General features: G+C 35.8%; 2 protein-coding genes across 7 annotated transcripts in view; one reads left to right on the top strand and one right to left on the bottom strand.

Moving 5' to 3' along the window:
* PMS1 (PMS1 homolog 1, mismatch repair system component) overlaps positions 1–7500 on the bottom strand; it is a 249331-nt gene extending 241831 nt beyond the window's left edge. For 5 of the 6 annotated variants that reach the window (XR_014829384.1, XR_014829390.1, XM_021075390.2 and 2 more), the window contains exon 1: positions 7416–7500. The gene's annotated coding sequence lies outside the window, so the exon portion shown is untranslated. Of the gene's footprint in view, positions 1–4821; positions 5075–7415 lie in introns of all 6 variants that reach the window. The other variant, XM_084999203.1, reaches the window with a different exon arrangement.
* Positions 7501–7556: 56 nt separating this feature from the next.
* Positions 7557–22234, top strand: OSGEPL1 (O-sialoglycoprotein endopeptidase like 1). Its single transcript, XM_084999211.1, has 7 exons — positions 7557–7670; positions 14602–14989; positions 15757–15961; positions 16038–16186; positions 17246–17376; positions 17495–17566; positions 18980–22234. Exons 1-7 carry the CDS (start codon positions 7558–7560, stop codon positions 19056–19058), a joined length of 1137 nt encoding a protein of 378 aa, XP_084855337.1. The 5' UTR covers position 7557; the 3' UTR covers positions 19059–22234.
* Positions 22235–22578: the final 344 nt, after the last annotated feature.

Genomic DNA, 22578 nt, shown 5'->3' with positions numbered 1-22578 from the left:
CTTTCCCCTATGTACTTATATTCAAGTTGGAAAACATAAGTAAACAAATACATACTATTTGATGAAGTGATAAATGTCATGGGGAAAAAAGTAAGCAGGTGAAAGACAGGGGAGCCTGCCTCAGGTCTTCCCTAAAGATCCTAACTAAGGCAACTTTTGAACACAAATCTTCCTGATGTAAAAGAGGAAGCAGTACAAAAGTCTGAAGAGGCTTTCTAGTACAAATGATGGCAAATATTAAGGCTCTCGGGCAGGAATGAGAGTGGTATGTTTGAAGAAAAACAAGAGAGCCACTAGACTTAGAAAGGAGTGATAAGTAATGAGGATGAGAATAGTAGCAAATGAAGTCAGAGAAGTAGGTAGTGGTTAGATCATATAGATCAAGGTAATGAACAAATTTTACTCTAAGCTTGACAAAGCCACTGGAGAGTTTTGCACAAGAGAGTAAAGGGATCTGGGGGGTTTTTGTTTGTTCTGTGAAAATTATTGGCTAATGTTGAAAGTAAACTGTAAGAAAGTAGGAAGCAGGAAGAATAGTTGGGAAGTTACTGCAGGCAAGAGGTAGCTCAGACTAGGTATTTAGCTGATGAGAAGTGTGTCAGCTATAGGATATACTTAGCAAGTACAGCTCATAATAAGACACTCATATATTGAAAGGGAGTTTGGGGAAGGAAACCAGAATGACTCAGTTTTTTGGCCTTAACACCTAGGTGAATGGTTGAATGGTAAAACAGTTCTCAGTTTCACAAATTTGTTCAGGTTAATGTAAAACAAACATAACCTTTAAAAAAAAAAGTCTATAATGATTATTATTTGGAACAAAATCAGTTGCTATACTATAATTGCTCCTAATTTCAAGTCAGAATACATAATATCAGTTTCTAAATAGACATAAGCTCAGAAATGTCTCTAATTTTAGTATTCATTGGTGACTCTTTCCTGTAGCAGTTAATACTGTGGAGTTCCAATAGTGGTTTTCTTTTTCCCTCATTCTGTCTACAATTATTTTTTGGAATTCTTGTGTGAGGAAAATTTTCCCTTCTCTTCATTGATTTATGGAAACATTTATATTATGGACTCATGGATATTTTATTCTTTGGTTTGTAATCCACTATTATCATTATTGATTTGTTGCTCAAATTATCTTCCAGCTTTGACCATTGGGAGGCAAAGTTCCCAGTAGAACTTCACAGGTTAGTTTCTGTGTTATTTTGACCTGTCCCATCCTTTTTTTTTTTTTTTTTTTAGCATAGAATGGCATTTTTTAGATTTTTGGCACTATTGTCTGTTAAACTATAAAAGTCTTAAGGGGCAGAGCTATCTCCTTAAGAGTTGGAAAAGACCTTACAGGCTATGTAATTCAACCCCACCCTTTACCTTGAATTTTCATTGAGCATCACACCTCTGTTCACTTCTCTGTTAGCACTAATAAAAGAGGATTTACAACTTACAAAGGTACATTTTTGTAATGGAATTTAGAACTTTTATATTAAACCCAAATCGAATCCTTATTCTATATAACTCTTAAACAATTTAACTTTTAACCTGTTATCAACAGTACTGAATAAATATTACCAGAGCCTTCACCATTTTCCCTATATTATGGTTTCAGATTTCTCCCACTATCAAGGTAATTCTGCTCTAAGTTGTAGTTTTATTATTATATAACCCTGAGCTAACTACAAGAGGTGACAGATGTGATGACACTACAATAGTACCACTTCCCTTGTTCTAGATACTTTGCATTTTTATTTCAGTCTAGTATTTTAGCTATTTTGAGAGCCACATATCACTGATTCACCTTATGGTCACTAAAACCTCAACTCCCAACACATAGTGCTGTTCATTGATGGCTTCCATTTCATGTACTTATTTAATGTATTTATTAAACCAGAATTTAAGGTTTTTTATTTTTCTTATAGATCCCCATGTTGTTAAATTTTAGCCTATTGATTTGTCTTGTCTGGCTGAAGTTGAATCTTGTCCTGTAATATATTTCTCCTGTATTATATCTACTATTTTAATATATATCACTAGTAAATATGATGCTAATCCTGCCGTAGACAAATGCAGCAACCCAGTGTAGACCAGTGTCGTTTAATAATCTTTCTAACATGACACAGAGAAAGGTGTAATTCTCAGAGTTCCTGTCGTGGTTCAGCAGAAACAAATCTGACCAGGATCCATGAGGAAGTGACTTTAATCCCTGGCCTTGTTCAGCAGGTTGGGGATCCAGTGTTGCCATGAGCTGTGGTGATGGCCGCAGCTGCCATAAACTGTGGTGTAGGTTGCAGACGTGGCTCGGATCCAGTGTAGCTGTGGTGTAGGCCAGAGGCTACAGCTCCAATTTGACCCCTACCCTGGGAACCTCCATGTGCCACAGGTGTGGCCCTTAAAAGACAACAACAACAAAAAAGAAAGGTGTAATTCCCAAAATAATTATATGGAAATTACATACTGATGTTGGAAATGTTAACAAGTTTTGGCACTGGCAAGACTGGTCTAGGTAAAATAAAAGGAATTTTTTGAGTAGCACTGGGCAGGGAAGAAAGGTAAGAGACTAGCAAAGAAAATTTTCATTATTTGCTTGAGGTCAAAAAGTGAGATATCTTAGGTTTTTATTTCACTCCCTAATTTCAGCTTCAATTAATGATTTGGCAGGTAGTTTGTTATATGGGGTTTAAGTTTTTGTTTAGCTGCAAATCAATGGATGAGACTTACAAACATCAAATTTAAAATACTGAATATATTGGGTATAAAATACACAGAAAGCTTCAGCTGTACTGGGTGTTGGGTTCAAAAAAGTTAATTAGAGTTCCTGTTGTGGCTCAGCAAGTTAGGACCCCACATTGTCTCTGAGGATGCAGGTTCAATCCCTGGCCTCGCTCAGTGTTGCCACAGGTGGTGGTGTACATCCCAGATGCCTCTTGGATCCAGTGTTGCTGTGGCCTAGGCCTGCAAGTGCAGCTCCAGTTTGAGCCCTGCTGGGGAACTTCCATATGCCATAGGTATGACCATAAAAAGGGGTAAGTTTAGTGAGTTTAGAAAATTATAAATAAAAGTTGATTATATTATTCTCGACACTTTTCATCTGAAATATTTCATAATTAAAAAACAGTAAAAATATACTTGGATTTTATGTTCAGCATAGTATAATTTTTGGCTCATTCAAGTCCTTAATAAACAACTAATGGTTATGAAAGTGACTTAACCTGTAGCTCTAAAGTTCTGTATTTTAAGTTTAGCAGATGAGCCAATTTTACTTCTATATCCTTTCACTCTTGGCTGCATATAACTATGTTGATAAAAATACATTCTTCTCAAATTCAAGAAGAAACTGTATCATTAACACTGTAGAATGAACTCTTTAAAATATAAAATATGAGAGGAATTTTATAGTATATAAAATTTCTGACTTTCCAATTATGTAGTTAAAATTTTGATACTTTGTGAAAAACTTGCAGATTTTGCAAAAATTCTGTATTTTGACCATATTATCAGAAAGATAAGCATGCATTATTTTTATCATTTTATAATTTTTTTTAATGAGAACAGAAGAGTGAGATGGTTTATTGACTGTTGCCCAGGAAAATGTCAGTATACCAGCAACTACATGAAAACCGGTTAACAGTGATGCTGCTTTGAAACATCTGTCCCTCCTTTGAATTATCCAACCACATGCTTCTGTCATGGCACTTAATGTGTACTGGGAGTTTATGAGGGCAACAAAGAGATTCACCCTCTTCCTCTACTGCCAAAAACTTAGACCCCACATGGTTGAAAAATAAGATCATCTGAGTATGACAATTTCTCCCAAAATTAAACAATTGCTGTATGATCCAGAAATACCACTTCTGGGTATGTAGTCCAAAGAAGTAAAAACAGAGACTTCAAACGACATTTGTACAGATCATGTTTATAGCAGCACTTTTCACAGTGGTTAGAAGGTAGAAGTAACCAAAGTATCAATTGACAAATGAATATGTAAACAAAATGTATATATACACAATGGAATAATGGAATAGTATTTAGCTTTAAAACGAAGGAAATTCTGACAAATGCTACAATATTGGATGAATCCTGACTGTAATACCGTGTGAAAGAAGCTAGTCACAAAAGGAGAGGTACCGGTGTTATCCCACTTATGTATGGTTTCTAGAGTAGTCAGAGTCATAAAGACAGAAAGAATGGTGATTGCCAGGGGCTGAGGAGAAGGGCAAATGGGGAATTAGTGTTTAATGGATAGAGTTTCAGCTGGGGAAGATGGAAAAGTTTTGGAGATAGATGGTATTGATGGCTACACAACAGTGTGAATGTACTTAATGCTACTGAACTGTACACCTAAAAATGGTTAAAATGATAAATTTTGTTAATGTATATTTTACCACAATAAGAAAAGTAAATTTGTAAAATATGCATCATAGCTCAGCAAACAAAAAGCTAAATATCTTCCAAAGATAAGACATGATGAGTGATATTACCATTAATGAAACATTATTCCACGTGAAAAAAGATGTCAGCAAAGAAGAAAAAAAAAAAGAGAAACACAAAGACTATATATATATATATATATGTAGTGTATATATATATATGTAGTGTGTATATATATATATGTAGTGTGTGTATATATATATGTAGTGTGTATATATATATATGTAGTGTGTATATATATGTAGCATATATATATATGTAGCGTATATATATATGTAGTGTGTGTGTGTATATATATATATGTAGTGTATATATGTGTGTGTGTGTGTGTGTGTGTGTGTGTGTGTGTGTGTGTGTGTGTGTGTGTGTATAGTCTTTTTTAGGGCCTACCTGCAGCATATGGAGAGGTTCCCAAGCTAGGGGTCGAATCAGAGCTATAGCCGCTGGCTTATGCCACAGCCACAGCCAAGCCAGATCTGAGCTGCATCTGCGACCTATACCACAGCTCGCGGCAGTGTCAGATCCTTAACCCACTGAACGAGACCATGGATTGATCCTGCATCCTCATGGACACTAGTCAGATTCTTTTCCATTGTACAATGATGGGAACTCCCAAGACAGTATATTTTTAGCACAATCCAACCTAAGAAAAACATAAGGCAAGTAGATTTGAGTGGAAAGGGGTGTGTCAAGCCTGAATATTAGCCATCAAAATACCAAACTCAGTTCTTTTGCTTCCATTCCATTGTGCCAAAAGATCTGGTTATAGTTTGGATCTGGCTTTCACTATAATTTGATCAACACAGAGAAGGTGAGGGTCAGCAAACTATTCCAGACCCTTCATCATTTCTCATAAAGTAATACATTAGTATTACGGTTTTTACAAATTTTAGAAGTTTTTTTGTTTTTTTTTTGGTTTTTTTTAGCAAATTGTGTGATTCAACTTTACAGAATCCAATTACGTCCAGATTTGATAAGAATCAGATATTGAAACCCAGTAATCACACCAGGGTCCTGCTATTCTAGATATATCTGGGCAAGCTACCACCTTTCCCAAGCAACTTTCTTCTCTCAATGCACATTTTCCATAATGCTGTATGTAACTGCATATTATTAGACTCAGTTTCTTGAAAATAGAAAATGGACCTTTTATTCCTAACAACTAGTAAATTGTTAGCACAATGAAAGAACCCAGTAAATATGTGAGATATGGGAAAGTGAAATCCAATTTGGTAAGACACAATTAGAGAATGAGTATTGTACAGATTCTCCTATACAAAATTTTTTTCTTAAGTTTACAAAAGGAAAGCCAAGCAATAGAACAAAAGGAACATATTTAGATTCAGTTGGAGGTGTCAATTCAAATTGAAGTTCAGTAGTTAGGCTGTATTTTCTTGAAACTGCCCATGAGTGTGGCATTCAAACCATATAATGTGATCTTCATGAAAGCCAAGCCCCAGAGAGCATGCGTGCCTTTCCCCCCAATGACTTCTCCAGTACAATAAAGAACATGGAAAATGTATACCCTTGCTTGCCAAATAAGTGAGTGTAAGTGCCATTTTTACTACCCACGTGCACTCAGTCAAAGAAGAATAAAATTTCTAACATGTCCTTAATTTCTGCTCTTTCACATAATGCAACCAACATTCAGCCTCAGTATCTGCCAAAAGTGCCCAGATAAGGAATCTACCTTTGATACTACCCAGCACAACAGGAATAACTCTTGACAGCACAGTAGAGTATTGGGACAGTGCAGTTTAAGTTGCAAGAAAAGCAATACCACATGTGAAAGATTTCACGTTCAGACTAAATTCCAGTATATGAGAGAAAATAACTTATGACCTATTATATGCAATCAGGATGAGTAATTTTTCCTAATATTTAGGTCTTAATTTTTCTTTTTTCCTCTTTTGGATCAACATTGCATCTTTAGGAAAATACTAGCTATTTTACCTCTGGCAATTAAGAAAACAGACTCCAGAGCAGATGTCCTGACTTCTGATCCTAGCTCTGTACTCACTGTAATGACCTGCAAATCATCCAAACTCTGTGGTCCAGTTGTCTCATCTGTAAAGTGAGGACAGTAACTACCACATGGGATTGTTGTGAGAAATAAATTAACCTGCAACAGTGCCTGGCACATAATAAGTGCTACTTTATTGTTAATTATGGTTATTATAACACAAAAATGAAATTTTTGATGGACATAAGTCCTACCAAAAAATTCTTACTAATACTCAGGTAATTTTAAATTTACACATCTGGTAATTATGAATTACATTATCTGCCATTAGACTATACGAGACTTTCCTACCTCTTACCAAGGGCTTAATACCATCTCTGACCAACCTTGCATTTATAAGGTCTTTGCTTAGTAAAAACTTAAAAGCCTAGCAGAGGATAAGACTAGAATGGTTAAAAAATTCACATACCAATAAAAACAGACTGAAGGAGGTACAATGATAGGGTTACATACTCTGCTGAAGGTGCCTCCAGAGTAAGCAAAGACCATACAATGCACTACGAAAACAGGAATATTACAATTCTTAAAGGTAAGTAAATATCACCATCCCCCTCGCCCCCTCCACCATCCCAGCACTTTTAAACGTAAAAAAACGAGCCAGCCCCATATCTTTTACTTCATCTGAGTAAGTGAAATTAACTTAGACTGTCAGACCAAAAGAATTTGTGTTTGGGGAGAACTCAGCACAAGTCCTTATGAGTGTCCCTAGTTTGCACTCCATGTCTCTGAAACTATTAGATATCTCAAGACACAACACTTAGAATTGGCGATAGTTTGTCTAGAATGGAATGATGAATAATGCACCGCATACTTTTCTCATAGCGGCGTCCAAATTACAGCCGGAGGCAAAAAATTTTTTTCTTTATAGCGTAATGTTTAGAACTAAATGCTACGTAGTCAAATCTGTGTCCAGTCTCCACTAGATTAGTCACTAGGCATGTGACCTTAAAGGTCTTCTTACCTACAAATCTGGAAGCCTCACTTGAGCTCACGCACAGCATTTTTGGGTTAAGACAGCCTTTCTGCCTGTTATTTACACTAGGAGTGACGCCCTCTAGGGAATTAGCAGCTGACCTTGGCGACAGCACTCTGGCACTGGGTTGATGACATCACTTCCGGGGCGACGGATTCGGGCTTTCTTGCGCAGAGAAGGGCAGTTGAGCGTCTTTGGTACGGAAAGAAGACGAGTACTAGCTACTGGTCCTTCACAAGGAAGGTGGGTAAGATTGCTCACCCTTTCTCCCCACTTTTTTGCGCGCCTAAAAAAGCAGGTCCAGTCACAGCCTCTCGCCGCCACCAGCACTGGCGAAGTACCCAAGGTTCACTTGTGATCTTTCTTGGCCCGAAAGAGAAGGGCTTCGCACAAGTTTCCTTGGCAGGATTTAATGACTATAAATCTAATTTCTCCTGGCGTGTCTGTCTGGGCTGCACCCTCTGGAGCTGTTTGGTTTCCAATCCCTGGATGCCCCCTGCCCCTGTGGAGCAATCAAAGTTCCAATATATATGTATTTTTACATTGCCTCCATTAGTTTGTTAGGGAAAGAGCTTGCTTAACATCTGGAAGATTCAGTTGATTTGGGGGCATGAAACTATATACTTGGCAGTGTGACGAAAACTAGGTGCTTTAACGATGGACTGTTATTTTGGGGGAAAGATTTGGAGCGATCTCTTATGATAAACCTGTGGCCAAAATGATGATTGAATTAAAAATTATAATTAATGCATAAGATAGGTATTAGGTTTGGTCGTTTTAATTGAGATGTTCTTTTTAAGATGAGCTTTATGAGAACACTTTTTTTTTTCCTTCTGTCTTTTCAGGGCCGCACCCATGGCATATGGAAGTTCCCAGGCTAGGAGTCTAATCAGAGCTATATAGCTGCTGGCACAGGCCACAGCTACAGCAATGCCAGATCCAAGCCCCAACTTTGCTGCAGTTTGCAGCAACATTGTATCCTTAACCAGCTGAGTGAGATCAGGGATCTAACCCACATCCTCCTAGATACTAGTTGGGTTCCTAACCTGCTGAGCCACAGCAGGAACTCTGAGAACACTTGTTTGTTAGAGGACTGCATCTTACATTGTGTTTTATATGTCTTATGTGACTTCGATTGTATTTAATTAAATGATTAATTTTTATTTTGAAAGATGATTATGGGAAATGGAAGGCACAAATGTTTATTAGTTATGTTTTGTCTTTATTGTTTGATTAAAAAAAAAAAAAAAAAAAAAAACGCCTTATGGAGTTCCCCTGGCTCAGTGGTTAATGAATCTGACTAGCAACCATGAGATTGCACGTTCAATCCCTGGCCTTGTTCACTGGGTTAAGAATCCAGCGTTGCCATGAGCTGTGGTGTAGGTCTCAGACGCGGCTTGGATCTCGCGTTGCTGTGGCTCTGACGTAGGCTGGCAGCTACAGCTCCGATTAGACCCATAGCCTGGGAACCTCCATTTGCTGTGGGTGGGGCCCTAGAAAAGACAAAAAAACAAAAAAACAAAAAACAAAAAAACCGCATTTCTGTGGTGCAACAGAAACGAATCCCACTAGTATTCATGAGGATGTGGTTTCGATCTCTGGCCTCAGTGGATCAGGGATCTGGCGTTGCCATGAGCTGTGGTGTAGGTAGCAGATGTGGCTCGGATCCCGTGTTGCTGTGGCTGTGGTGTAGGCCGGCAGCCTCAGCTCACATTCAACCCTTAGCCTGGGAACTTGCATATGCCACAGGTATGGCTCTTAAAAAAAAAGCAAAAAAACCTAAAACAACATTTTGTTCTAACTTTAGGAGTACAAAATAAATAGCACTTTCCAGAAAACCAAGCACACAACTATTGTACTGTAATATTAGCTGCTTTATAAAGAATAATCAGTAGTTTGATAAGACTAGCATACAAGCAATATCAATGCTATTTTATTTTATCTATTCTATTCTATTTCTATTCTGTTCTATTCTATTTCTATTCTAGTCTATTTCTATTCTATTCTATTCCTATTCTATTCAATTCTAGTCTAGTCTAGTCTATTTCTATTCTGTTCTGTTCTATTCTATTCTATTCTATCTATTCTATTCTGTTCTATTGTATTCTAATTCTTCCTATTCCTATTCCTATTCCTATTCTATTCCTATTCCTATTCCTCTTCCTATTCCTATTCCTATTCTATTCCATTCTATTCCATTCTTTCTATTCTATTCTCTCTTTAGGGCCACACCATGAGCATGTGGAGGTTCCCAGGCTAGGGGTTTAATCGGAGCTGTAACCTCTGGCCTATGCCACAGCCACAGCAATGCCAGATCCAAACCACATACGTGACCTTCACCACAGTTCACGGCAATGCCGTAGTCTTAACCCACTGAGGCCAGGGATTGAACATACAACCTCATGGTACCTAGTCAGATTTGTTTCTGCCTCAATACTATTTTATATTTAACTTTCCACTTTTGCCCTTAAAGAGCATTCATACTGTTATTTATATTAACAAGTTGCTACACCCTTTAAAATTTTTTGCTAACTTTTACAAAACTTTCCTAAAATATTATAAAACTTATGCTGAAAAATAAACCAAGCTCTCAGAATTTTGCTTAACTGAATTAGTTAATGGCTAATCTCAGTTCCAAATGATAATATTTCTTTAATTATTTTCCAGGAATTATCTGTTCAGTAAATATGTTAATATTAAATAAAACAACAGGAGTTTTTTCTAACCTATCAAAAGGGAAAAATTATGAATTTTTAAGAAGTTTTAATATTCAACCTGGAAAACTATTTCTTCATAAACTAGTGTTGGGAATTGAAACCAGTTGTGATGATACAGCAGCTGCTGTTGTGGATGAAACTGGAAATGTTTTGGGAGAAGCAATACATTCCCAAACTGAGGTTCATTTAAAGTAAGTACACATTATCTTGGTGGTTTACACTTTTTTTGTGAAAAATAAAGTGAAGTAATTTTTTCGTATTATATATAAAAGTTAAATTTTAGGAGCTGATTTATTCTTTTGTGGAAAAGCTTCTAACTGCTGTAGAACACCTTAAACCCCTCAACCTAGCTTTTTAAGGCTCTCGCAATAAGGTCCCACCTTAGCTAATCCTATTGCCAAAAAGAAACTGAAATCCAATATTTATTCATGATTTTCCCTCAGTAAAGCTTTTTCCTCTTTTGGCCACCTGCATGTTTCATGGTTTCAACTTAAGTCCTCGGAAACTATGACCTAACCTCTAGCTTGTGTTAATCACTCAAAAAGAAAATCCTGTTCACATTTATACGCATAATTCATGCTGATACTTAAATAATAATGTACTATTGTATTAAAGCACAGAATGGTGCCAGGTTTATAAACTCGGATGTTTCCAGAGGGCCACCAGACAGACATAAATAAGTGGGCTGGATGTAATGTGGAAAATATCTGTAGGAGGTCACTATTCAGCCCCAGCCAATTGTTACCATGCAAAAATATAAGCCTCATGTACCTTGATGATCAGAATCTTCAAGAGAAAATGGAAATCCAGAATGTTGTGGTTATATCTCCCAGATTTTAAAAACTGGTAGGTAATTTAAATATGTTAAAATACTGTGCAGTTCAAATATGCCTTCAAGCCATCAATTGACAGCACCTGAATAATAAAAAAGGTTGAAGATAACAAACCTATATTTGAATCATGAATTGGGCACTTCATGTTGGCTCTGACTTCAGGGAAGTACCTTATCCTCTCTGCTTCTATTTTCACATCCATAAAATAGGAAAGGTAATACCTGCTTATAAAGTTGTAGATTGCATAACAGAAATAATGTATAATATTATAATTAGAAATAGTATATGTGAAGAGGCATGAAGACCTCTAATGGTTACATATTTTATGTGAAAGGGGTGTGTTAGGTCTTAATAAGGCACATTGAAATACTAGTTTGCCTTTGCCTTCGAGAAACAGCCTAATCTTTGAAATGCGATATATAAACCTACAAGGAAAGTTGGGAGTGCAAGACAGTATAAAGTGAGTATCAAAGAAGTAGTGCAGATAATAATTATTATTACCATGCCTCATTTTCACAGTTCTTTGACTATTTGGGATATATTGAACATGTAAATAAATGTTAACTGCACAGAAAGGCCTACCCTGACCACATTGTCTAAATTAAGTACTCCCACCCTTCTTATTCTATATCTCCGTATTCTGTGTTTTTTTCTTCATAACTCATTTAATAATTTTTATGTTTATTTACTCATGTATAGTCTTTTCCCCAATAGCCTCTGAGCTCTATGGTGACAGGGGCTGCATCTGTGTTAATTACTACACTATGCCTTCTGTCCAGCACAGCATCTGATATGTTACAAAGGTCAATGGCCTTGAGAGATAGTTAAGCCTTCATTGAATGGAGATGGAAGGAATACTGTAGGCTGAGAGAGCATCATCAGCAAAGGCAAAGAGGTGAGAAAGTTCTGGACATTCAGTTTAGCATAAATTCATTTGAGAGAAATATACAGGCAAATAGGCTATGTGGTACCATCTCCATAGCTCATCTCAACATTTATTGAATACCTACAATTTACAGGGCAGCATCTGAGGCACTGTGGGTACAAATAGGACTGAAATATATGATCCTTACCTCTGAGCAGCTTACCATATAAAGTGGTTTACATTCTGGTTCAGCCACTTGTAGCTTTGAGACCTTGTACTGTTTTCTGTGCCTCAGTTTCCTTATCTGTGAAATGAGGATAATAATGGCAACTAGCTATAATATTGTTGTGGAGATTAAATGTGAATTCTTTTAAAGCATTTTGTGCAGTTCTTGACAACCAGCAAGGGTTCAATAAAAGCTATCTATTATTAGTATTAATAGTATTTCTGTTACTGCTATAAATAAGTGAAGAGACAAAGAGGTAAACAGGTCATTGTAAAACAGCATGGAAGGTGCAATAATAGAGGACTGCTTGGGAGAGAAGTCCTTTTTTCCAAGCCAGAAACCTGGAGGACAATCTTGACTTCTTCCTCAACACTCTATATTCAAATCAGTCATCCAAGTCATAGTAAATCTACTTTCCAAATATTTCTTGAAAATTTCCTCCTCCTTTATACTGATTAATTCAAGTCCTTATTGTCCCTTGCCTGGACTCTTGGCTTTAGCCACAAGACTAAATGGTTTCCCTACCTCTTTATTAGCTTTGTACCTTAATCATCTACCCTCCATACTGTCTACAAATTACTAATTATTTGATTAATTGATTTTTTATTAATTATAATTAAGTCTTTGAGAAAAAAGCCATGGTCTTATTCATCTCTTTTTGTCTCTCATACTTAGCATAATCCTTAGAAGGTAATACATGGAAGAAGCACAGGAAGGAAGTAAGCAAGTGGGAAAAGGAAAAAAAGGGAGAGAGGGGATTTGTATTTAAAGTCTCCCAAATTCCAAGAAAGTAAAAGCTTTTAAGTAGGAGGGTGATGGGGTCAGCACTGTGCTTTATTTTCTGGCAACACACTATAGAACAACTTTGAGGATCAGAGAATATATGTGGGGAAGTACAGTTAGGAGGCTTTGAATAGAATGATTTAATGAGAGCCTTTTCAGCTTGGTGGTGGCAATGGGAATGGTGATAAATTTAATTAAATGTGGAAAGCGAGGGAAAGAAAGGCGAAAAAGATCAATCTTGAACCCAAAGATGAACCCAAGTGATTAGGATGTTACTGATGCCATTAACAGAACTGAGGAACATAGAAAAAGTAGCTTCGAAAAAATAAAGAAAATGGTATTACAAAATGGATATGTTGAAATTAGATAATTTATATTAATATCGCCCTCATTGACTGAAATAACATATTTCAACTATTAAATATTCATTGAATGCTGTGTATATAGAACTAGAATCTTTTACAACCTCAAATGTTTAGGGTGGTTTTTGTTTTTTGTTTTTGGAGATTACATGTGCATTTTGCAGACCCTGTATTTTTTTTTTTTCCTCTGCTTTGATTAAAGTCACTTGTATTTTTTTCCTAACAGTTTGGCCTTCTAATTCTTTACTCTTGACATTTAGAGTAGTCATCCACTGCTTGTCCTATAAGGACCAAAAATCAGAATTACCAACTCTGAGATTAGATTCCCAAACCTTATTCGAGGATTGCAAGCTGTCTCCTGTCCTGCCATGACCTCAAGTACAGTCTGTTTAAAAATAAACTCATCTTCACAAAACTGTCTTCATGTTTCTGTTAGTATTTCTTATCTTCTAGTCACTACAGTTCAGTATTTGAATTATCTTTGATGCCTTGGTTCACCTTCCTCTTATATCCAATTAATTATTACATTTTTCAAGGCTCTTGGTCCCTTTCTTTCCACTCTCATTATCACTCAGTTTAAGATCGCCTTACACAAATAACCTTTTAAGAAAATCTCCCTGGGAGTTCCCATCGTGGCTTAGTGGTTAACAAACCCAACTAGTATCCATGAGGATTCGGGTTCAATCCCTGGCCTCCCTCAGTGGGTTAAGGACCCAGCATTGCCATGAGGTGTGGTGTAGGTGGCAGGCACGGCTCAGATCTGGCGTTGCTATGGCTGTGAAGTAGGCTGGCAGCTGTGGCTCCGATTCGGCCCTAGCCTGGGAACCTCCATATCCCGAGGGTGTAGCCCTAAAAACACAAAAGACCAAAAAAAAAAAACCAACTCCCTGTCTGCAGGTAGATTAATTCTCCTAAAATCCAATTTTATCCTGTCCTCTAAGACTTCTTCCTTAGAATGATTCTCAAGATTATTTTGGTGATTTCATTTGTCAACAAACAAATCCATAGGAGTTTATTGTGTACAGTTTTGAAAAATCAGAGACATTAAATTACATTATGGAATTCTCTTGTGGTATAGTGGGTTAAGAATCCAGTGTTGTCACTGTAGCAGCTGGGGTTGCTCTTGTGCAGTTTCGATCCCTGGCCTGGGAACTTCCACATGCTGTAGGCATGGCCAAAAAAAAAAGTTACATCATTAATTATTGCACATTGGGTTCTTATAATGTACTGCATTATAAGCACACATAATTTGAAAATATTTGACTTACTTATGTTTTTGGCTATGTAATTAGTTTGAAAACATACCATAATATATACTTTTTCTTCCTCTATTTTTACAATCTTAAAATTACAAAAAGCTGTTTGTTTGTTTTTTTTATATCTTTCAGAACAGGTGGGATTATTCCTCCAGTAGCTCAACAGCTTCATAGAGAAAATATTCAACGCATAGTGCAAGAAGCTCTCTCTGCCAGTAAAGTCTCTCCAAGTGAACTCTCAGCAGTTGCAACTACTGTAAAACCAGGACTTGCTTTAAGCTTGGGAGTAGGCTTATCCTTTAGCTTACAACTAGTAGACCAGTTAAAAAAACCCTTCATTCCCATTCATCATATGGAGGCTCATGCACTTACCATTAGGTTGACAAATAAAGTAGAATTTCCTTTTTTAGTTCTTTTGATTTCTGGCGGTCATTGTCTTTTGGCATTAGTTAGAGGAGTTTCAGATTTTCTGCTTCTTGGAAAGTCTTTGGACATAGCACCAGGTGACATGCTTGACAAGGTAATTATTTAAGAATCAATTTCTCCATTGTTTTTTGTTAAGGTGTCTGTTTCAACTAAAATAATAGATGCACTACTATTATCTAAATATTTCTGAATGATATAGTAGACTGAAAAAAATTATGTGCAGTAAGGAAAAAAAAATAGTAGTACATACTTAATAAAATAAGATGTTTGCATCAGTATATAAAGGCTCAAATAGTTTGCAGATACCCATCAGTATATAAAGGCTCAAATAGTTTGTAGATACCCTTATATTTTTAATCAATTAACATATGTGAAAGAAATACTTTGGGATGTGTAATGTACCTTTCAAAAGTGAAATAAAAGGATATATAAAGATAACATAAGGACATTAAATATGCGCAAAGTTCTATTATTAAATCTCACAATTGCTGACACCACTGACAAGCAGATTTCCTTTGTTTTAGAATCCTACAGGTACAAAAAAACAACTACCAACAGCTGAAATGATTGGAAGAAATAGACAGGTTATTTTTCAAGTTCAGGATTAAGCAGTCATTGTCAACTTCAAACCCATTTTCCATCCCCAGTAGAAAAGCAAAAGTAGATAGAAAGGCAGTGATTTGTCACTCTTGATCAGGTCATCAGAAGGAGAATGATTGTGTTTACTTGCCACCAGCTATAGTCCATATTTGTGAAAGTATAGCATGTCTTGTTCATCCAGTGTAAAATTCATTTCCATTGTACCTTGGTTTTAAAATGTACAATTTCATGACATTACAAAAATTTTTTTGTTTTTGATAGGTAGCAAGAAGACTTTCTTTAATAAAACATCCAGAGTGCTCCACCATGAGTGGTGGGAAGGCCATAGAACATTTGTCCAAACAGGGAAATAAGTTGCATTTTGATTTCAAACCTCCCATGCAACGTGCTAAAAATTGTGATTTTTCTTTTTCTGGACTTCAACATGTTATTGATAAGACAATAATGCAGAAGGAAAAGGAGGAAGGTATATTTCTAATTAGTAAAGTTGGACAAATAAGTAATACTGAATTGTACCTAAAAATACCTGCCCGTTTCTGCAGGTATTGAGAAGGGGCAAATCCTGTCTTCAGCTGCAGACATTGCTGCTGCAGTACAGCACACAGTAGCCTGCCATATTGCAAAAAGAACTCATCGTGCTATTCTGTTTTGCAAACAGAGAGACTTATTATGTCAAAGTAATGCAGTATTGGTAAGTTGTATAATCTTAGAATAGTAGTGATATTTTATAGTATGTTGCTTTTCTTCCAAGAGCCTTAGTTGACCCTATTCATAGGATGAAAATGTCTTTATTCCATATGCTAGCCCTGACAGTATGAGGTTATGTAGAACAAAAACAGCCATTTCTTGCACAGGCATGGCAGCTTTATAGGACATCTGTACATCCTGTGTGACAAAAAAATTCAGGGCTGCATCTTAAGATTTACAATATGAAATTAAATGCAATATAACTATGTCATTATTTTTAGAAAAATAGGCTGTTTCATTCAAATTTATGTTCCTTTGATGAAATCTGTTTAAATGTGCTTTGAAGCCTTGATAAATTTCTTATAACTGTATTTTTTTTTTTTTTTTTTGTCTTTTCTAGGGCCGCATCGACGGCATATGGAGGTTCTCAGGCTAGGGGTCTAATCAGAGCTGTAGCTGCCGGCCTATGCCACAGCCACAGCAACACCAGATCCGAGCCGCATCTGCGACCTACACCACAGTTCACGGCAACGCTGGATTGTTAACCCACTGAGCAAGGCCAGGAATCTAACCCGCAACCTCATGGTTCCTAGTCAGATTCGTTAACCACTGTGCCACAACAGGAACTCCAGCTGTATCTTAAACTTCATTCTTTTAAAGAATGTAAAGGGAAAAAAATATTTAACTGATAGATTCGCAAAGTAGAATATAACATGACTACCAAAGATAACAGATTAAGAATTATGTAATAAAATCTTTTAAAAAGCATATAAACAAAAACTACAGGGTCTAAAGTACTGTACTGTGATTTTAATGAAAAAAGTTAGAATAAAATGTACAAAAATGATAGTGATCATATGGTAATATTAAAATTGTTGATGATTTTTTTCTTTTCCAAATATTTATTATATAGGTATGTATATCTTATATAGATATATCATTACTTCATCAAAATATGGTATTGTCTGTTTGTATAGTGCTGGTATTTTCCCCAGGTTTAGCTCATAGCTTGGCTCATATTCATATCTGATATTTGTTAATTTTTATCTTCTCAATTTTTCAGGTTGTATCTGGAGGTGTTGCAAGTAACTTATATATACGAAAAGCTTTAGAAGTTGTGACAAATGCAACACAATGCACTCTGTTGTGTCCTCCTCCCAGACTATGCACTGATAATGGCATTATGATTGCATGGTAAGCCATGGGATATTTGTGCTTACTCAAAATTATTAAATATTAATTGCCATTTCATCATGCTTAATTTTCTTCCTTTAAATCTCAGGCTAGTTTTATTTTAATGATTTTTATTTAGGAATGGTGTTGAAAGGTTGCATGCTGGCTTGGGCATCTTATACAACACAGAAGGCATCCGCTATGAACCGAAGTACGTAATACCATTTGTAATCTTTATGCAAGTTGCACCGTAAAAGTCAAAGCCTGGATTTTGCTTTTATATTTGAGGTTTTCATTGACATGCTGAAAGTACTTGAAGAAAGATTACATTATTTTTTTTTCATCTAACCTAGGAGGCAGATACCTTATATGAAATGATATGTCAAATTATAAAAATTTTGACAAATCATAGGTTAGAAACAGGCAGTAAGTAAGGATGATGACTTCCCTCATTTGGGACCAGAATAGAAAGCATGTCGGTGGCCTGGACTTTTTCAGTGTCAAAATTATCTCAGGACCAGTTGCTATGCTGGAAACTTAAGGAAAATGTGCAAAAAGCATTCAGATCTGAGACTGGGTTGTGAGTTTACTTTTCCACAGGCAGCTGAGATGGCCCAAAGACAGTTGTTTTCTGCAAGCCTCATTTTCTTTCCCAAATTGAAGTTCCAAGGAGTAGCACAGTTTTCCAATTTGTTTTCAAGTTTTGGTCTAAGTTAATTCTGGAATAGTAAAAATAGTAAGCATTATTATGTTTCATAATATAACATAATTCTGTTTTCATCATGTTTCATTTGCTATTTTAAAACTTTTCAGCACTTCAGAACATAGCTATAGCTACATGAACCATAGACTCTTACGAGTGATCATAAATAAACCATATTGTTCGTAATTACAGAAAGAATCCTTTGAGTTGATGGCCTGGCCTACTGTCTGAACCAACACTGCCTTCTTGCGGCAGTGTTAAGGCTGGAGATGATTGCTTTTTCTAGGTTGGGGTCCAGTTAAAGCCTTGTATAGGACATCATCATAAAAAAGCAGAAATCTGAGCCCAAAATTATTTACTGAGGAAGAACAGAGAAAGGGGTTAGGATCTAAAACCTCTACCACCAGTGACAAAAAATGGTATAAAAGGAGCAAGCCAGCTTTTGGAACCTCAGAGAAGAACTAACTGGTAGAAATGGATGCAGGATTGACTTTGGCTGTATGCTAAACTGTTTTTATCCTTTTAGCTTTGTAGAGCATTCTAAGGCATTTTTTGTTTTTTTTTTTTTCTGTTCCAAGTTTTTATTTACTTACAGTATTTGAGAGCAATAGAACTCTTTCAAAAACATCTCAATCCCCAAAATCACTGAATTGTATAAAGTATGTATAGCTTTTAACATGTCAGTTCTACCTCAAATGGTTTTTAAGATTGCCACATTTAGATTTCTAGCCTTCCTTCACCCATTATTCTGGTTTGAGGTCCTGCAGTATTTGTATATAGTCAAGAACCACCACCATATATAATCAGTTTTACACTTAGGTACATGCATTTGTCAGAATTCTAAGCGAATAGTTTGCAGAACTAGTGACAAATCAGTAAGCAAATATTTGAAATAATGTGATTTGTTTGATTATGATGCAGATGTCCTCTTGGAATTGATATATCAAAAGAAGTTGGAGAAGCTGCCATAAAAGTACCACGATTAAAAATGAAGCCTTGATTTTTGCTTTTCAAAAAAAATCTCTAAAGGTAGTAATATTTTTTTTGTATATTGAATATATAATATTAATAGTTCATCAGGACTTTCTTTTGTTATTCTTTTTCTTATATTTGATGTTTAACCTGCTGTTCTGAGAGACTGTAATAATAAGTTATAGTCTTATGAGGGAATATAAGTTTTTTTAATTATCAAAAATCAAAATAAAACCTCTTGTGGGGAAAAGAATATAGTGATATTGTCAGGTATAAAGAAAAACCTTGGAAAAAATATATAGCAATTTTCCTAAATCCTGGCCCCATATTATATAAGCATAGATCTTTTCCTCTATTTCTCATATCAGGGTAGTAGAAACTATTTTTTTGCTCCTGCTGAAACATAAACCAGAATTTTCTAATGAGAGAGCAATTTTAGAAAGGTAGCCAAGTCAAAGTTATGTCAACTGGGAGAATTCTAAGTCAAAACAAAAGGTGACTTTGTCTAACAAAAGGTATATTAGTAATTATAAAAAATACATATTAGATATCTTTCCTGAAGCAAGTAGGATTTCTATAATTCCTTAAAATCCATCTTAGATTTTAAAAAATATGACATGCAGGTAATCCCTCAAGTGTGTATTGTACTTTTTAGTTAGCCACATACATTCATATTCATTATTTTAGAAATTGTATCTAATCATTGAAAATATATGAGATGAAAAGGGTTTTGTTTTGTTTTTGGATAATGTCCTTTGAATCTGAACTTTTACTGCAGATATCATTAACAGCTTATCACTTTTATTCTGCCCAGATTAGAGTAACAATGTACTGTCCTTTGAACATAAGAATGATTTTACTAATTATTTAATGTCCTTTGAGAGATTTTATTAGTAGAGATTTCTATTACACTAGTCATACTTGATCAAGTTGTTAAGTTTCTAATCAGTGACTTGTTTTATTGAGAAACTAGGGGGTAAAGATAAAAATCTAGGATAGGAGTTCCCGTCGTGGCGCAGTGGTTAACGAATTTGACTAAGAACCATGAGGTTGCAGGTTCGATCCCTGGCCTTGCTCAGTGGGTTAGCGATCCGGCGTTGCCGTGAACTGTGGTGTAGGTCGAAGACATGGCTCCCATCCCGTGTTGCTGTGGCTCTGGCGTAGGCCCCTAGCCTAGGAACCTCCATATGCCACGGGAGCAGCCCTTAGAAAAGGCAAAAAAAAAAGACCAAAAAAAAAAAATCTAGGATAAAAAGTTTTCTTATTTTAATCCTACCTTAAGCTCACTTTCCTTTGGGGAAATTCCGTGAGTAATTCTCTTTTCTAGAATTATGATCATAGAATTTTTTTTTTTTTAGGGTCGCACCCTCAGCATGGAAGTTCCCAGGCTAGGGGTCAAACAGGAACTACAGCTGCCAGCCTACACCGAGCCATAGCAATGCCAGATCCACACCACATCTATCATCTACACCACTACTCACAGCAATGCCGGATCCTTAGCCCACTGAGCAAGGCCGGGGATCAAACCCACATCCTCATGGACACTAGTCATATTTGTAACTGCTGAGCCAACAACAGGAACTCTGTGATCATAGAATATTGCTTTATGATCCTCCATTTTATCCTGGACATAGAAAATATAATTTATATGAGGAAACATACAGAAACAGTAACATTCACAAAGCCTACATTATTTGATATTGAGGTGTAGATGTGATAAAATTGGTTTATAGCTATCATTTAGAAGAAACTATTAATTTGTGAATTCACAGTTTACATTTGGTTTGTAAACCATGTGAATTTGTATCATGTGAATCTGAATTCACAGAGAGGAAGTATATTTTCTATGGCTAGTACAATAAGAGTGCATGTAAACTATGGAAGAAAATTGATCAAAATTTTTTTCCACCATCACAAATATTTTAAAATAGGAATATCTATAAATTCTTAAAATTTTAAAATACAAAATTACTCCAGGTACTGCAGACATACATGTCAAAATTGAATTTGTGATATAATAAAGGGAAACTACAAATAAAGAAAATGAGCAAATTCTGGAAGCATTCCATATCTTTAGGTCTTTCTGGGTTTAGCCAGAAGCAAGGAAGAGAAAGAAGAGAGAGAGATAGGAAGGAAAAGGAAGGGAGAAATTTTGAACCCTATATTGGCAAGTGAGCACATAGTACAGGAAAGAGGCAGGCAGTATGCTGAAATCCTCTATGTCTTAAGGCCTTTCTCATCTTATGCATAATTTTTAAAAATAAAAAATAAATGCAGGGTAATAAAGTAATCTTTATTTGGAGGCTATACTTTAAGAGAAAAACTATAAAGTTTTAAGTGTGGTTGGATGGTCTGGCTAGGCCACGATACTCAGGAAATATCTATGTTATTGAATGCAAAAATACCCTGATCCTCAACTCTGAAAATATTTTTTAGCCCACCTGAAGCCAGTTTCAAAGCTCAAAGTTTGCTGTCTAAAGGCTTTTTTTGAAAAAAATATCTACAGTCTTAATGTTTCCATCGATATGAATACTTAACAATGCTGAATAAATGACACAGGTTTTTATCATTCGAATGATTTATCCCTTTCTAGTATAAAATATGCCATTCTCCCCCCAATTCCTATATTTCAGTCTATCCACCAGGAAGTTGTGACTCAGAGCTATTAAGATACTCTAGAATTGAATTTGAAGATGAAAGAGGTATCTTACTGTACAGTGGTTAAGAGTCGGGTTTTGGACTGTGGCATATAGAAAGTCCTGAGTACTTGTAGCCACCATCACCACCACCATTATTGCTATGTTAAGGCATGTTGGAGAAAATAACTGCTAATTAATAAATATGTTCACTACAGCCCAGATAGACTATAGAGACAATCGAACAAAGTGGACGGAGAAAAAGTGAGGGCTCTTGAAAGGACCCGAAGAACCTAGTTAATCTGTTAGCTATCAAGTCTGTTTGCTGCTGTAAAATATGAGAAGAGGACATACATCAAAACTTGTACCTACTGGAAGTAGTACTCTTTGGGCAAAGATTTCATTGATTTTAAGCCACAAAAAATACCACCCATGCCAACTGCAAACCAGAGATACTCTATATAAGTATGGAAGAGTGGCCAACAGTGGAAGCCACATTAGCCATACTTTTGTGCTGGATGGGCAGTGATTTCATATTTTTTTAATAAAATGTTTTTAAAGTATTATATTTCAGGTTTTAGAAGACTCATGCATTTATAGTATTTTATCATTAAATATCTTAAGATATTACAGTGAGTGTTAACATGTAGGCTACTTTGAGTTAGGCCTTTTTAGCTCAGCATGTCAACTTTAAAATGTTTCTAACACTTAATATATATATATACTAATTATGCCACTTGTGTCAGTTGCTATGTTTTAATAGTTTTAAGTACAGGCACTCTATTATAGAAAATTCTACTTATTTTTTGAAACCGTAACTCTGGCTTGATGTTAAATTCCTGTAGACATGCTAAGGAAAATCTAAGTATCAGTATCAAGAACTTCATTCAAAAAGATTACTCCATTATGTAT

The sequence above is a fragment of the Sus scrofa genome, chromosome 15 (genome assembly GCF_054392235.1).
Source record: "Sus scrofa isolate SSC_HxYL_T2T_F1_AM1 chromosome 15, Sscrofa_HxYL_maternal_Yorkshire_Landrace_v2.0, whole genome shotgun sequence".
Taxonomy (NCBI): Eukaryota; Metazoa; Chordata; class Mammalia; order Artiodactyla; family Suidae; genus Sus; species Sus scrofa.
Note: the sequence above shows the minus strand (reverse complement) of the source record. Positions and strands in the feature narration are given on the sequence as shown.